The sequence below is a fragment of the Entelurus aequoreus genome, linkage group LG03 (assembly GCF_033978785.1).
Source record: "Entelurus aequoreus isolate RoL-2023_Sb linkage group LG03, RoL_Eaeq_v1.1, whole genome shotgun sequence".
Taxonomy (NCBI): domain Eukaryota; kingdom Metazoa; phylum Chordata; class Actinopteri; order Syngnathiformes; family Syngnathidae; genus Entelurus; species Entelurus aequoreus.
In genome coordinates, this window is record NC_084733.1 from 82,232,054 (window position 1) to 82,247,897 (window position 15,844).

A 15,844-nucleotide genomic window follows, 5' to 3' on the forward strand; every position below is an offset into this window, starting at 1 on the left:
CAAATAATCGTTGATTTCATTACTTGGTGCATCTTCGAAGTATGCTAACTGTTCCCATGTTAGCATGCTAACGTTAGCATGCCGATGTTAGCATGCTAACATTTTATGCTAGCATTCTCGCTAATTTTGTACTTTTTAACCAAATAATCGTTGAGTTCATTACTTGGTGCATATTAGAAGTGTGCTAACTGTTAGCATGCTGACATCTTATGCTAGCATTCTCGGTAATTTTGTACTTTTTGACCAAATAATCGTTGATTTCATTACTTGGTGCATATTAGAAGTGTGCTAACTGTTAGCATGCTGACATCTTATGCTAGCATTCTTGCTAATTTTGTACTTTTTAACCAAATAATCGTTGATTTCATTACTTGGTGCATATTAGAAGTATGCTAACTGTTATCATGCTAACATCTTATGCTAGCATTCTCGTTAATTTTGTACTTTTTAACCAAATAATCGTTGATTTCATTACTTGGTGCATATTAGAAGTATGCTAACTGTTAGCATGCTAACATCTTATGCTAGCATTTTTGCTAATTTTGTACTTTTTAACCAAATAATCGTTGATTTCATTACTTGGTGCATATTAGAAGTGTGGTAATTGTTAGCATGCTAACATCTTATGCTAGCATTCTTGCTAATTTTGTACTTTTTAACCAAATAATCGTTGATTTCATTACTTGGTGCATATTAGAAGTATGCTAACTGTTAGCATGCTAACATCTTATGCTAGCATTCTCGTTAATTTTGTACTTTTTAACCAAATAATCGTTGATTTCATTACTTGGTGCATATTAGAAGTATGCTAACTGTTGGCATGCTAACATCTTATGCTAGCATTTTCGCTAATTTTGTACTTTTTAACCAAATAATCGTTAATTTCATTACTTGGTGCATATTAGAAGTATGCTAACTGTTAGCATGCTAACATCTTATGCTAGCATTCTCGTTAATTTTGTACTTTTTAACCAAATAATCGTTGATTTCATTACTTGGTGCATCTCAGAAGTATGCTAACTGTTCCCATGTTAGCATGCTAACGTTAGCATGCTAACACTATATACTTGCATATTCAATAATTTTGTACTTTTTAACCAAATAATCATTGATTATATGACTTGGTGCATCTTAGAAGTATGCTTACTGTTCCCATGTTAGCATGCTAACTTTAGCATGCTAACATCTTATGCTAGCATTCTCGCTAATGTTGTACTTTTTAACCAAATAATCGTTGATTTCATTACTTGGTGCATCTTAGAAGTATGCTAGCTGTTCCCATGTTAGCGTGCTAACATCTTATGCTAGCATTCTCGCTAAATTTGTACTTTTTAACCAAATAATCGTTTATTTCATTACTTGGTGCATCTTAGAAGTATGCTAGCTGTTATCATGCTAATGTTAGCATGCTAACACTATATACTTGCATTTTCAATCATTTTGTACTTTTTAACCGAATAATAATAGATTTTGTTAGTTGGTGCATCTTAGAAGTATGCTAACTGTTCCCATGTTATCATGCTAATGTTATCATGCTAACATCTTATACTAGCATTTTTGCAAATTTTGTACTTTTTAACCAAATAATCATTGATGATATGACTTGGTGCATCTTAGAATTATGCTAGCTTTTCCCATGTTATCATGCTAATGTTAGCATGCTAACACTATATACTTGCATTTTCAATCATTTCCTACTTTTTAACCGAATAATCATAGATTTCGTTACTTGGTGCCATCTTAGTTGTATGCTAGCTGTTACCTTGTTAACTTAATAATGTTATCATTCTAACGTTTTAGGCTAGCATTTTAGCTTTCTTTTTTTTTCAACCTAATAATCATGGATTTTGTTACTTGGTGCGATCTTTGAAATATGCTAGCTGTTACCCTGTTACCATGCTAATGTTAACCTAATAATGTCAACATGTTAACATTTTATAGTAGCATTTTAGCTCATTTTGTACTTTTTAACCAACGTTTGTTACTTGGTGCCATCTTAGTTGTATGCTAGCTGTTACCTTGTTACCATGCTAATGTTAACTTAATAACCTTAACATGCTAATGTTTTAGGTTAGCATTTTAGCTATCTTTCTTTTTTTTTTCAACCTAATAATCATGGATTTTGTTACTTGGTGCCATCTTTGAAGTATGCTAGCTGTTACCCTGTTACCAGTGCTAATGTTAACATAATAATGTCAACATGCTAACATTTTATAGTAGCATTTTAGCTAGTTTTGTACTTTCTAACCAACGTTTGTTACTTGGTGCCATCTTTGAAGTACGCTACCTTTTCTCCTGTTCCCATGTTAAAACATTAGAATGCTAACGTGTTTTGTTAGCACTTTAGCTCTTTTTTTTTTTTTTTTTTACATAATAATCATGAATTTTATTATTTGGTGCCACCTTAGAAGTATGCTAGCTTTCCCCTGCTAACATGCCAACGTTTTATGTTGGCATTTCAGCAAATTTCGTACTTTTTGACTTATATTCATGGATCCCGTTACTTGGCACCATCTGAAACGTATGCTAGCCCCTTCACCTTTAGCATTACACTGCTAGCATGCTAACATTTTATAATATAATTGTTGCTAATTTTGTGTTTTAACCTAATAAACATGGGTTCTATTACTTGGTGCATCTTAAAAGTATGCTAGCTGTTCCCCTGTTACAATGCAAATGTTGACACTTTTTATGCTAGCATTTTAGCTAATTCTTTACGTTTGAACCTAATAATCATGGAATCCGTATGCATACAATTTCCTCCCCTCTTACCATGCTAACGCTATTTTATATTAATGTTTTTTTCCTAGCATTTCAGCAAATTTCGTACTTTTTTCCCCGTGACTTCTCTCCCACCCGCAGGAGCAGTACGTTTTTATCCACGACGCCCTGGTGGAGGCCATCAACTGCGGGGAGTCGGAGGTGGCGGCGTCTCACCTGCACAGGTACGTGGACCAGCTTCTGACCCCGGGGCAGGACGGGAGGACGCCGCTGGACCGACAGCTGAAGGTAAGGCCTCACTTTTATCTTAGATGTATGCTAGCTGTTCTCATGTTAGCATGTTGACATTAGTATTGTACATGTTTGACCAGTGTTAAGTTGTTAAACACCCCCTAGTGGTTGGTTGTAGTATTGCACACCAACATGAGAGAAAGGTGTCAAATAACGGTGAGAAAAGTTTTATTTGCTTTGATATTGAAGGCTGGTGGGAAAAAAAAGTGTTGAAAAGAAGTTGAAGGATGTCGTCTTTGAAAAGCTGGAACATAATTGATGAATTCTGTCAGCCTCGTGTGCGTTTTAGCCTTTTTGTTTCGAGGGAAGCGTGAAGTGATTGTTGTGTTGTGTGGCTTTGAGAAGGACGGCCGTGACGACGCTCTGAGGGTGCTTGAGACTCCTCCGGTGTGGTCTTGACGTGGGTGTTGTGTTCACAGCTGCTGAGTGGCGCCAACTCCAAGACCAGCGACGACGACGACGACGCGCTCGCTCTTCAGGAAAGCAACCGACACAAGAACAGAAGCGGCTCGCTGCTCCCGGGTCAGTCACAACCTATTCAAGTTTCACAGAGTGTGGGCACCATTTTCTTTCATTTAGAAATTGCTCTCTGAGCTGCCACCTTACCGTGGTAGAGGAGTTTGCGTGTCCCAATGATCCTAGGAGCTATGTTGTCCGGGGGCTTTATGCCCCCTGGTAGGGTCTCCCAAGACAAACTGGTCCTAGGTGAGGGATCAGACAAAGAGCAGCTCGAAGACCTCAATGAAAAATAAAACCTATGGACCCAGATTTCCCTCGCCCGGACGCGGGTCACCGGGGCCCCCCTCTGGAGCCAGGCCCGGAGGTGGGGCACGATGGCGAGCGCCTGGTGCCCGAAGAGGCAACGTGGGTTCCCCCTCCAATGGGCTCACCACCCATAGCAGGGGTCATAGAGGTCGGGTGCGACGTGAGCTGGGCGGAAGCCGAAGGCAGGGCACTTGGCGGTCCGATCCTCGGCTACAGAAGCTAGCTCTTGGGACGTGGAACGTCACCTCGCTGGGGGGGAAAGGAGCCTGAGCTAGTGCGCGAGGTGGAGAAGTTCCGACTAGACATAGTCGGACTCACTTCGACGCACAGCAAGGGCTCTGGAACCAGTTCTCTCGAGAGGGGCTGGACTCTCTTCTACTCTGGCGTTGCCGGCAGTGAGAGGCGACGGGCTGGGGTGGCGATTCTTGTTGCCCCCCCGGCTCAGAGCCTGCATGTTGGAGTTCAACCCGGTGGACGAGAGGGTAGCTTCCCTCCGCCTTCGGGTGGGGGGACGGGTCCTGACTGTGGTTTGCGCTTACGCGCCAAACCACAGCTCAGAGTACCCACCCTTTTTGGATTCACTCGAGGGAGTACTTGAGAGTGCTCCCCCGGGTGATTCCCTCGGACTTCAATGCTCATGTTGGCAGCGACAGTGAAACCTGGAAAGGCGTGATTGGGAAGAATGGCCGCCCGGATCTGAACCCGAGCGGTGTTTTGTTATTGGACTTTTGTGCCCGTCACAGATTGTCCATAACAAACACCATGTTCAAACATAAGGGTGTCCATATGTGCACTTGGCACCAGGACACCCTAGGCCGCAGTTCCATGATCGACTTTGTAGTTGTGTCGTCGGATTTGCGGCCTCATGTTTTGGACACTCGGGTGAAGAGAGGGGCGGAGCTTTCTACCGATCACCACCTGGTGGTGAGTTGGCTGCGATGGTGGGGGAGGATGCCGGACAGACCTGGCAGGCCCAAACGCATTTTGAGGGTTTGCTGGGAACGTCTGGCAGAGTCTCCTGTCAGAGAGAGTTTCAATTCCCACCTCCGGAAGAACTTTGAACATGTCACGAGGGAGGTGCTGGACATTGAGTCCGAATGGACCATGTTCCGCACTTCTATTGTCGAGGCGGCTGATTGGAGCTGTGGCCGCAAGGTAGTTGGTGCCTGTCGTGGCGGTAATCCTAGAACCTGTTGGTGGACACCGGCGGTGAGGGATGCCGTCAAGCTGAAGAAGGAGTCCTATCGGGTTCTTTTGGCTCATAGGACTCCTGAGGCAGCAGACAGGTACCGACAGGCCAAGCGGTGTGCGGCTTCGGCGGTCGCGGAGGCAAAAACTCGGACATGGGAGGAGTTCGGGGAAGCCATGGAAAACGACTTCCGGACGGCTTCGAAGCGATTCAGGACCACCATCCGCCACCTCAGGAAGGGGAAGCAGTGCACTATCAACACCGTGTATGGTGAGGATGGTGTTCTGCTGACCTCGACTGCGGATGTTGTGGATCGGTGGAGGGAATACTTCGAAGACCTCCTCAATCCCACCAACACGTCTTCCTATGAAGAAGTAGTGCCTGGGGAATCTGTGGTGGGCTCTCCTATTTCTGGGGCTGAGGTTGCTGAGGTAGTTAAAAAGCTCCTCTGTGGCAAGGCCCCGGGGGTGGATGAGATCCGCCCAGAGTTCCTTAAGGCTCTGGATGCTGTGGGGCTGTCTTGGTTGACAAGACTCTGCAGCATCGCGTGGACATCGGGGGAGGTACCTCTGGATTGGCAGACCGGGGTGGTGGTTCCCCTCTTTAAGAAGGGGAACCGGAGGGTGTGTTCTAACTATCGTGGGATCACACTCCTCAGCCTTCCCGGTAAGGTCTATTCAGGTGTACTGGAGAGGAGGCTACGCCGGATAGTCGAACCTCGGATTCAGGAGGAACAGTGTGGTTTTCGTCCTGGTCGTGGAACTGTGGACCAGCTCTATACTCTCGGCAGGGTCCTTGAGGGTGCATGGGAGTTTGCCCAACCAGTCTACATGTGTTTTGTGGACTTGGAGAAGGCATTCGACCGTGTCCCTCGGGAAGTCCTGTGGGGAGTGCTCAGAGAGTATGGGGTATCGGACTGTCTGATTGTGGCGGTCCGCTCTCTGTAGTGCCAGAGTTTGGTCCGCATTGCCGGCAGTAAGTCGGACACGTTTCCAGTGAGGGTTGGACTCCGCCAAGGCTGCCCTTTGTCACCCATTCTGTTCATAACTTTTATGGACAGAATTTCTAGGTGCAGTCAAGGCGTTGAGGGGATCTGGTTTGGTGGCTGCAGGATTAGGTCTCTGCTTTTTGCAGATGATGTGGTCCTGATGGCTTCATCTGGCCAGGATCTTCAGCTCTCGCTGGATCGGTTCGCAGCTGAGTGTGAAGCGACTGGGATGAGAATCAGCACCTCCAAGTCCGAATCCATGGTTCTCCCCGGAAAAGGGTGGAGTGCCATCTCCGGGTTGCGGAGGAGACCCTGCCCCAAGTGGAGGAGTTCAAGTACCTCGGAGTCTTGTTCACGAGTGAGGGAAGAGTGGATCGTGAGATCGACAGGCGGATCGGTGCGGCGTCTTCAGTAATGCGGACGCTGTATCGATCCGTTGTGGTGAAGAAGGAGCTGAGCCGGAAGGCAAAGCTCTCAATTTACCGGTGGATCTACGTTCCCATCCTCACCTATGGTCATGAGCTTTGGGTTATGACCGAAAGGACAAGATCACGGGTACAAGCGGCCGAAAATGAGTTTCCTCCGCCGGGTGGCTCACCTCATCCTTTCACAGACACTGCATCCTTATTATTATTATGAAACAACGCGGGTTAGAGATAGGGTGAGAAGCTCTGCCATCCGGGGAGAGCTCAAAGTAAAGCTGCTGCTCCTCCACATCGAGAGGAGCCAGATGAGGTGGTTCGGGCATCTGGTCAGGATGCCACCCGAACGCCTCCCTAGGGAGGTGTTTAGGGCACGTCCTGGGTCTTCCACGGGGAAGACCCAGGACACGTTGGGAAGACTATGTCTCCCGGCTGGCCTGGGAACGCCTCGGGATCCCCCGGGAGGAGCTGGACGAAGTGGCTGGGGAGAGGGAAGTCTGGGCTTCCCTGCTTAGGCTGCTGCCCCCGCGACCCGACCTCGGATAAGCGGAGGAAGATGGATGGATGGATAATATTAGAAGAAAACATATATATATATATATATATATATATATATATATATATATATATATATATATATATATATATGTGTATGTACAGTATATATATTTATGTATGTATGTATACTGAGCAAAAATATCAACACTTGTGAGTTGAAGTCAAAGATGTCAAAGTTTGACTATATACACAAAAGACCTTTTCCTCTCACATATTGTCGACAAATCTGTCTAAATCTGTGTTAGTGAGCATTTCTTCTTTGCCAAGGTAGTCCATCCCCCCTCACAGGTGTGGCATGTCAAGATGCTGATTGAACAGCACGACTATCGCACAGGTGTGCCTGAGGCTGCCACAATAAAAGGTCACTTTAGACAGATTTGTCAACAATATTTGAGAGGCATAGGTCTTTCTTTTGTATATACAGTATATATATACATATACATACACACACATACATACACACACACATTTATATATATATAAATATATACAGTATATACATTTATATATTTATGTACACATATATACTGTACATGTACACATTCAGTATATATATACATATTGTATACATATATGCATATATATATATATATATATACACACATTTATATTACAAACAACCTTTTTGTTTTTGCTCCCATTTTTCATGATATATATATATATATATATATATATATATATATATATATATATATATATATATATATATATATATATATATATATATATAAATAAATAAATAAATATATATATATTATATATATATATATCATGAAAAATGGGAGCAAAAACAAAAGGGTTGTTTATATTTTTGTTCAGAATACAAATGTGTGTGTGTGTGTGTATGTATGTATAGAAATATATAAATATATATATGTGTGTGTATATATGTATATATATTTATATGTGTATATACTGTATGTGTACATGTATATATGTGTACATGAATATATAAATGCATATATATATATAAATGTGTGTGTATGTATATATATACATATGTGTATATACTGTATGTGTACGTGTATATATATACATTTATATATGTGTATATGTACAGTATATATACATGTGTGTGTATATATATATATAAATGTATGTATATATATATATATGAAAGTAAGTGTGTATGTACATATGTATGCATATTTATGTATGTGTATATATATGTATATACACATAAATCTATACATACTGTATATGTATAGATATGTATGCATATATATGTGTGTATATGTATATATAAGCATATATACCGTATGTACATGCATATTATTGTAGGTATATATGTGTATGTACGTATATATGTATGTATGTATTGTATATATGTATGTTTGTATGTGTGTGTATATATACATATATACACATATTTATACATATATGTATAAATATGTATGCATATATATGTATGTATGGATATACTGTATATGTGTATATATACACATATAGTTATACATATATGTATGTATACGTATTTATGTATGTATAGATACACTGTATATGTGTATATTTACACATATATTTATACATACTGTATATGTATAAATATGTTTGCATATATATGTATGTTTGTGCATGTATATGTATATATGTGCATATATGTGTAATAATGCATATAAATGTACATGTGTATTTATATATGTGTATATATGTGTATTTATATATGTATATATGCATATATATATGTATGTGTATTTATATATGTATATGTAGTGTATGTGAGCGTGTGTTAAGAAGACAGTTCCACATAGTGAGATATAGAGAATAATGATATGAGGAGCATGATAAAAACACAGTGTAGTGAGATGCTTTGTGGTCAAACACAACATGATGTGTATCTATCTTTATATTTATTTGTGTACCTTTATTTGCTCGTGTGTGCAGTTGAGAGCTCCCGTGTGCGTCTGTCTACGTGCGCGGGCGACACGTCAGACTACATCAACGCATCCTACGTGACAGTAAGACCCCGGCCCGGCTTTCAAACATCTCAAAGGTCTCAGGCAGGAGCCTACTACAGCGTGTGTTCATGCAGGGGTACAAGCACAGCAAGGAGTTCATCATTACCCAAAATCCTTTGCCACACACCCTCAAGGACTTCTGGAGGATGATTTGGGACCACAGCACACATGTCATCGTGTCACTGCCGGGACCACAACCCACTGAGGTCAGCTCATGTACACACAAATATTTACATACACACACACACACATACTTGCATACACACACATATATACAAACCCCGTTTCCATACGAGTTGGGAAATTGTGTTAGATGTAAATATAAACGGAATACAATGATTTGCAAATCATTTTCAACCCATATTCAGTTGAATATGCTACAAAGACAACATATTTGATGTTCAAACTGATAAACTTTTTTTTTGTTGTTGCAAATAATCATTAACTTTAGAATTTGATGCCAGCAACACGTGACAAAGAAGTTGGGAAAGGTGGCAATAAATACTGATAAAGTTGAGGAATGCTCATCAAACACTTATTTGGAACATCCCACAGGTGTGCAGGCTAATTGGGAACAGGTGGGTGCCATGATTGGGTATAAGAACAGCTTCCCAAAAAATGCTCAGTCTTTGCAATTGCAAGAAATTTAGGGATTTCAACATCTGCGGTCCATAATATCATCAAAAAGTTCAGAGAATCTGGAGAAATCACTGCACGTAAGCGGCATGGCCGGAAACTAACATTGAATGACCGTGACCTTCGATCAAAAACCGACATCAATGTGTAAAGGATATCACCACATGGGCTCAGGAACCCTTCAGAAAACCCACTGTCAGTAACTACAGTTGGTCGCTACATCTGTAAGTGCAATTTAAAACTCTCCTATGCAAAGCGAAAGCCATTTATCAACAACACCCAGAAACGCCGCCGGCTTCTCTGGGCCCGAGATCATCTAAGATGGACTCATGCAAAGTGGAAAAGTGTTCTGTGGTCTGACGAGTCCACATTTCAAATTGTTTTTGGAAATATTCGACATCGTGACATCCGGACCAAAGGGGAAGCGAACCATCCAGACTGTTATCGACGCAAAGTGGAAAAGCCAGCATCTGTGATGGTATGGGGGTGCATTAGTGCCCAAGGCATGGGTATGTTACACATCTGTGAAGGCACCATTAATGCTGAAAGGTACATACAGGTTTTGGAACAACACATGCTGCCATCTAAGCGCCGTCTTTTTCATGGACGCCCCTGCTTATTTCAGCAAGACGATGCCAAGCCACATTCAGCACGTGTTACAACAGCGTGGCTTCGTAAAAAAAGAGTGCGGGTACTTTCCTGGCCCGCCTGCAGTCCAGACCTGTCTCCCATCGAAAATGTGTGGTGCATTATGAAGCCTAAAATACCACAGCGGAGACCCCGGACTGTTGAACGACTGAAGCTCTACATAAAACAAGAATGGGAAAGAATTCCACTTTCAAAGCTTCAACAATTAGTTTCCTCAGTTCCCAAACGTTTGAGTGTTGTTGAAAGGAAAGGCCATGTAACACAGTGGTGAACATGCCCTTTCCCAACTACTTTGGCACGTGTTGCAGCCATGACATTCGAAGTTAATTATTTGCAAAAAAAAAAATTGAGTTTGAATATCAAATATGTTGTCTTTGTAGTGCAGTCAATTGAATATGGCTTGAAAAGGATTTGCAAATCATTGTATTCCGTTTATATTTACATCTAACACAATTTCCCAACTCATATGGAAACGGGGTTTGTATATATACATACACATATATATATATATATGTATACATACATGCATGTATACATATATACTGTATATATACATACACATATATATATGTATACAAACATGTATGTATACATACATACATATATGTATACATATATACTGTATATATATATACAGTATATATGTATACATATATGTATGTATGTATACATACATATGTATCCATCCAGCCATCCATTTTCTACTGCTTGTCCCTTTCGGGGTCGTGGGGGTGCTGGAGCCTATCTCAGCTGCTTTTGGGTGGAAGGCGGGGTACACCCTGGACAAGTCGCCACCTCATCACAGGGCCAACACAGATAGACAGACAACATTCACACTCACACATTGAACTCAGAACCTTCGTATTGTGAGGCGCATGCACTAACCCCTGTGCCACTGTGCTGCCCTATACATATGTATATATACGTAAATACATGTGTGTATATATACACACATATATATATATAATATATAATGATAGTTTTTTTACCCAAGTGTTTTTATGACAAATACATATTTTGAGTGTACTTACCGTACAAAGTGCGTACTGCTAAACTATGTACTGTATATGTGGGCGGGTTGTGATGTCACCACTCACCATGTCATGTGACCATAGGAGGAGGCGGCGGCCATCTTTGGTCCGGGCCAAGGACAGCGTTTGGCGTACGAGGCGTTCACTGTCTCCCACGTGTCGGAGAATCTGGTGTGCTTGTCCAACGAGGACCTGCTGCTGGTCCAGGACTTTGCGCTGCAGGCCACGCAGGTAAGGACCACCAGCAGAGTGCGGGGCCACGTCAGCCCCTGACCCCGCCCCTTTGTCGCCCAGGACGACTACATCCTGGAGGTGAGCGTCTACCGCGCCCCCTGCTGGCCACGCCCAGACAGTCCCATCAGCAGCACCTGGGAGCTGCTGCACCTGCTCAAGGACACCATCTGGGCCCAGGAAGTACCCACCGTGGTCCAGGACTGGTAAGACGGGTCGCCGTGGCAACGTTTCATCCGCGATGTTCCGGCCTCATTCCCGGTTTTGTTTCCCCCCCGCCGCAGTGTGGGCGGAGTCACGGCAGGAACCTTCTGCGCTCTTTTGACCTTGATGCGACAAGTGGACACTGAAGGTTCTGTGGACGTCTTCCAGGTGGCCAAGATCACCAACCTAGCCAGACCCGGAACCTTCTCTGACCTCGTAAGACACTCTTTCACTCGTGGCTCACCTCATCCTTTCACAGAGACTGCCTCCTTATTATTATTATTATGAAACAATCAGTAGTTTGTGATGTACATCACAATCATCTACACTAATATTACTCTATTCCGACAATTATTATGACATTAATTTGAAGGTTTTTTTTAACCGTCAACATTCTGTAGTTGCCTGCTTTGGCCGTGACGTCACAAGTTGACAACATAGAAACTAAACACCAATAATACTCCAGAATAACATGCATGAATGGATATAAAAGTAGAAATTAAACTACCACAAAAATCTTGAACCCTTTTGAATAATGAACCTGAAAAGTAAATCTAAATATAAATACAATTAAATGATTTTAAAATGCATATATTTGATAATGAATAGTATTATATATTATACTACATTATATATATTTATATATATACACATACATATATATACACACATACATACATATATATATACATACATACCTGTATATATACACATACATACATATATACATACATACATATACATACATGCATATATATACATACATGCATACATATATACATATATATATACACATACATACATACGTGTTTGTATATACATGTGTATATATATGTATATGTATATAATAACAAACCGAAATAAATAAATACATTTTTAAACATATACATTTTATGTGAAAATATTTACATTTTATAACTATTATATATATATTTATTTATACAAACATAATATATACATATACAGTCGTGGCCAAAAGTTTACATACACTTGTAAAGAACATAATGTCATGGCTGTCATATATATACTGTATATATATATATATATATATATATACACACGTGTATAATATATATATATATATATATATATATATATATATATATATATAGTATACATATATATATATATATATATATAGTATACATATACACACACACACGTTTATATTAATTACAATTTTAAAAAATAGCATAATTTTTAAATATATATATTTTTACATGTAAAAAAATATATATATTTACATGTAAAAAAAAAATATATATATATATATTTTTTTAAGTGACTCCAAATGCTGCAAAGTTTCTTTAAACATGTTCTAGTCTAGTTGCCAGCTGGGTAGCTCACACACTCGCCAAAGTTTTTATCTTCATAAAAAACTGCCCATCGTTGACTTAAAAGTTGTTGTTCCATCCATCCATTTTCTACCGCTTATTCCCTTTGGGGTCGCGGGGGCGCTGGAGCCTATCTCAGCTACATTCGGGCGGAAGGCGGGGTACACCCTGGACAAGTCGCCACCTCATCGCAGGACCAACACAGATAGACAGACAACCATTCACACTCACATTCACACACAAGGGCCAATTTAGTGTTGCCAATCAACCTATCCCCAGGTGCATGTCTTTGGAGGTGGGAGGAAGCCGGAGTACCCGGAGGGAACCCACGCAGTCACGGGGAGAACATGCAAACTCCACACAGAAAGATCCCGAGGCCGGGATTGAACTCACGACTACTCAGGACCTTCGTATTGTGAGGCAGACGCACTAACCCCTCTGCCACCGTGCTGCCCTAAAAGTTGTTGTTAATGAATATTAATTCTTTACGTGGCAGGAGTGGACACTTGTCAGACTAGTTTGCTCGCCAGCAGCCATGTTGGGCATAGATGGAATGACTTAGAGGGACAAACTGTATCAAAGTGTTTCATCTTGATGACTTTTCCCCACTTTGAGGAGCGCGTGCAGTTTGTCTACACGGCGCTGCTGAGCCTGCTGAGCACGCGGGAGGACGGCGCCGACGAGAGGGGCGTGGTCGCGCTGGCGAGGAACGCGGCGGCCGAGAGCCTGGAGTCTCTGGTGTGATCGTCACGGCAACAAGAACCACTTTTTTTTTTTTTTTTAAAAGGACAGACTTTGCAATGTTGGACTTTTTGGTCCTCATGTGCCTTTTTTTTTCTTTCCTTCTTTCTACTGAACTTACTAACACGTCTGCTAAGAACTTTTTACTGGCAGCAACTTTCATCTGTAAATAATCTCCTCTGGACCAAATCTATTTATACTTTTATTCTGACATCTTTATACTTCCCCTGTAGGCTTTTATTCTGACAGCCATTAAAGGACGTGTTGACATAATGTAGCTCTTCTTTATTCCTGGGGGGGAGGGAGGGGGGTCATGCAGACAAAGAGAGTTGGTTGTAATCCCTGCGGCGAGATGCTAACTGCTAATCCTCGCTAATACTCGGCAAGAAAACAAAGTAGGTCAAGTGTCCAGACCAGGTCTTGATCTTTCGCCTCATTTGCATGTTTGACTTCTCCTAACGAGCCTCCCAATTATCCCCCGCCTGCTGGCCTCGTTTGCATGGCTGCCTCTCGCCAACCGCTTAACGCCCCGCTGGCGCGTCGTCTTGCAAAAGTGCTGACTCGGCAAGTTTCATCTGCCAAATATCAGAGACTGAATAAACGCAAGTCAGGATTCCACTCGCGAGTCGTTTGTTGCAAAAGTGCTGACTTTGCAAGTTTCGTCTTCCAAAAATGTAAAATAAAAATGCATTCTGCCAGCTAAAAATTACAAATAAAAAAATTGTATACAAATAACACAAATGCATTCCACTAGCATGTGGTTATGCACTGTTGCAAAGTGAATTATATTTATATAGCACTTTTCTCTAGTGACTCAAAGCACTTTACATAGTGAAACCCAATATCTAAGCTACATTTTTAAAGCAGTGTGGGTGGCACTGGGAGCAGGTGGGTAAAGTGTCTTGCCCAAGGACACAACGGCAGTGACTAGGAAGGCAGAGGCGGGGATCGAACCTGGAACCCTCAAGTTGCTGGCACGGCCACTCTACCAACTGAGCTATACGGCCCCTTGGTGGTGCTGACTCAAGATTTATCTTCCAAACATTAAAAAAAATGTAATAAAATAAAAAATTCCAACAGTGCAAACGATGTGCAAAAGGTGCCGATTCATCAAGTTTCATCATCCCCAAAAAAATTACAAAATACCTTTACAAAATTAAACAAGATATTCCAACAAAAATAGCGTTGTGCTAGCGCGTCGTTATGCACTGTTGCAAAGGTGTTGACTCAAGTTTCGTCTTCCAAAAATGTAAAATAAAAATTACAACAAAAATGCATTCTGCTAGCTAAAAATTACAAATTTTTTTTTTTTTTTAAAGAAAATTACCTAAAAAAATAAAATCTAAATGCATTCCGCTAGCCTAGCGTGTCGTTATGCACTGTTGCAAATGTGCTGACTCATCACCTTTTATCTTCCAAAAATGAAAAAAATTAAATAAAAATTACAATAAAAAATTCCAACTATTTAAACAATGTGCGAGTGGAATGTAAAGGTGCTGATTCAAGTTGTCTTCCAAAAATGTAAAATAAATAAAATAAAAATTACAACAAAAATGCATTCCGCTAGCCAAAAATTACAAATAAAACAAAAATTAAGAAAATTACCAAAAAAAACCAAATTACAACAAAATCTCAATGCATTCCGCTAGCCTAGCGTGTCGTTATGCACTGTTGCAAAGGTGCTGACTCATCAAGTTGTATCTTCCAAAAATGAAAAAAATTTAATAAAAATTACAATAAAAAATTCCAACTATGCAAACAATGTGCGAGTGGAATGTAAAGGTGCTGATTCAAGTTTCAACTTCCAAAAATGTAAAATATATCAAATAATAACAAAAATGCATTCCGCTTGCTAAAAAATTACAAATAAATAAAACCATTTAGAAAATTTAAAATAAAATGTATGAAAATTACAAAAAATAAAAATTACAACAAAATCTAAATGAATTTTTCCAGCCTAGCATGTTATAAACTGTTGCAAATGTGCCAACTCAAGTTTTATCATCCAAAAATAATAAAAAATAAAATAAATTGAATAAATATTACAATAACAAATTCCAAAAGTGCAAACGATGTGCAAGTGGAATGCAAATGTGCTGAATTAAGTTTCATCTTCCAAAATTTTTA

At 40.6% G+C, this 15,844-nt stretch overlaps 1 protein-coding gene across 6 annotated transcripts in view; it reads left to right on the top strand.

Annotated features, from left to right (window-relative positions):
• Window positions 1-14,006, top strand: part of LOC133646964 (receptor-type tyrosine-protein phosphatase zeta-like) — a 131,094-nt gene extending 117,088 nt beyond the window's left edge. For 2 of the 6 annotated variants that reach the window (XM_062042940.1, XM_062042943.1), the window contains exons 23-30: window positions 2,863-3,009; window positions 3,432-3,534; window positions 8,819-8,892; window positions 8,967-9,098; window positions 11,292-11,438; window positions 11,502-11,644; window positions 11,723-11,858; window positions 13,592-14,005. In XM_062042940.1, the coding sequence (XP_061898924.1) occupies window positions 2,863-3,009; window positions 3,432-3,534; window positions 8,819-8,892; window positions 8,967-9,098; window positions 11,292-11,438; window positions 11,502-11,644; window positions 11,723-11,858; window positions 13,592-13,720 (1,011 nt within the window). In that variant the 3' untranslated portion in view covers window positions 13,721-14,005. Of the gene's footprint in view, window positions 1-2,862; window positions 3,010-3,431; window positions 3,535-8,818; window positions 8,893-8,966; window positions 9,099-11,291; window positions 11,439-11,501; window positions 11,645-11,722; window positions 11,859-13,591 lie in introns of all 6 variants that reach the window. The other 4 variants (XM_062042941.1, XM_062042942.1, XM_062042944.1 and 1 more) reach the window with 4 other exon arrangements.
• The last annotated feature ends 1,838 nt before the right edge of the window (window positions 14,007-15,844 follow it).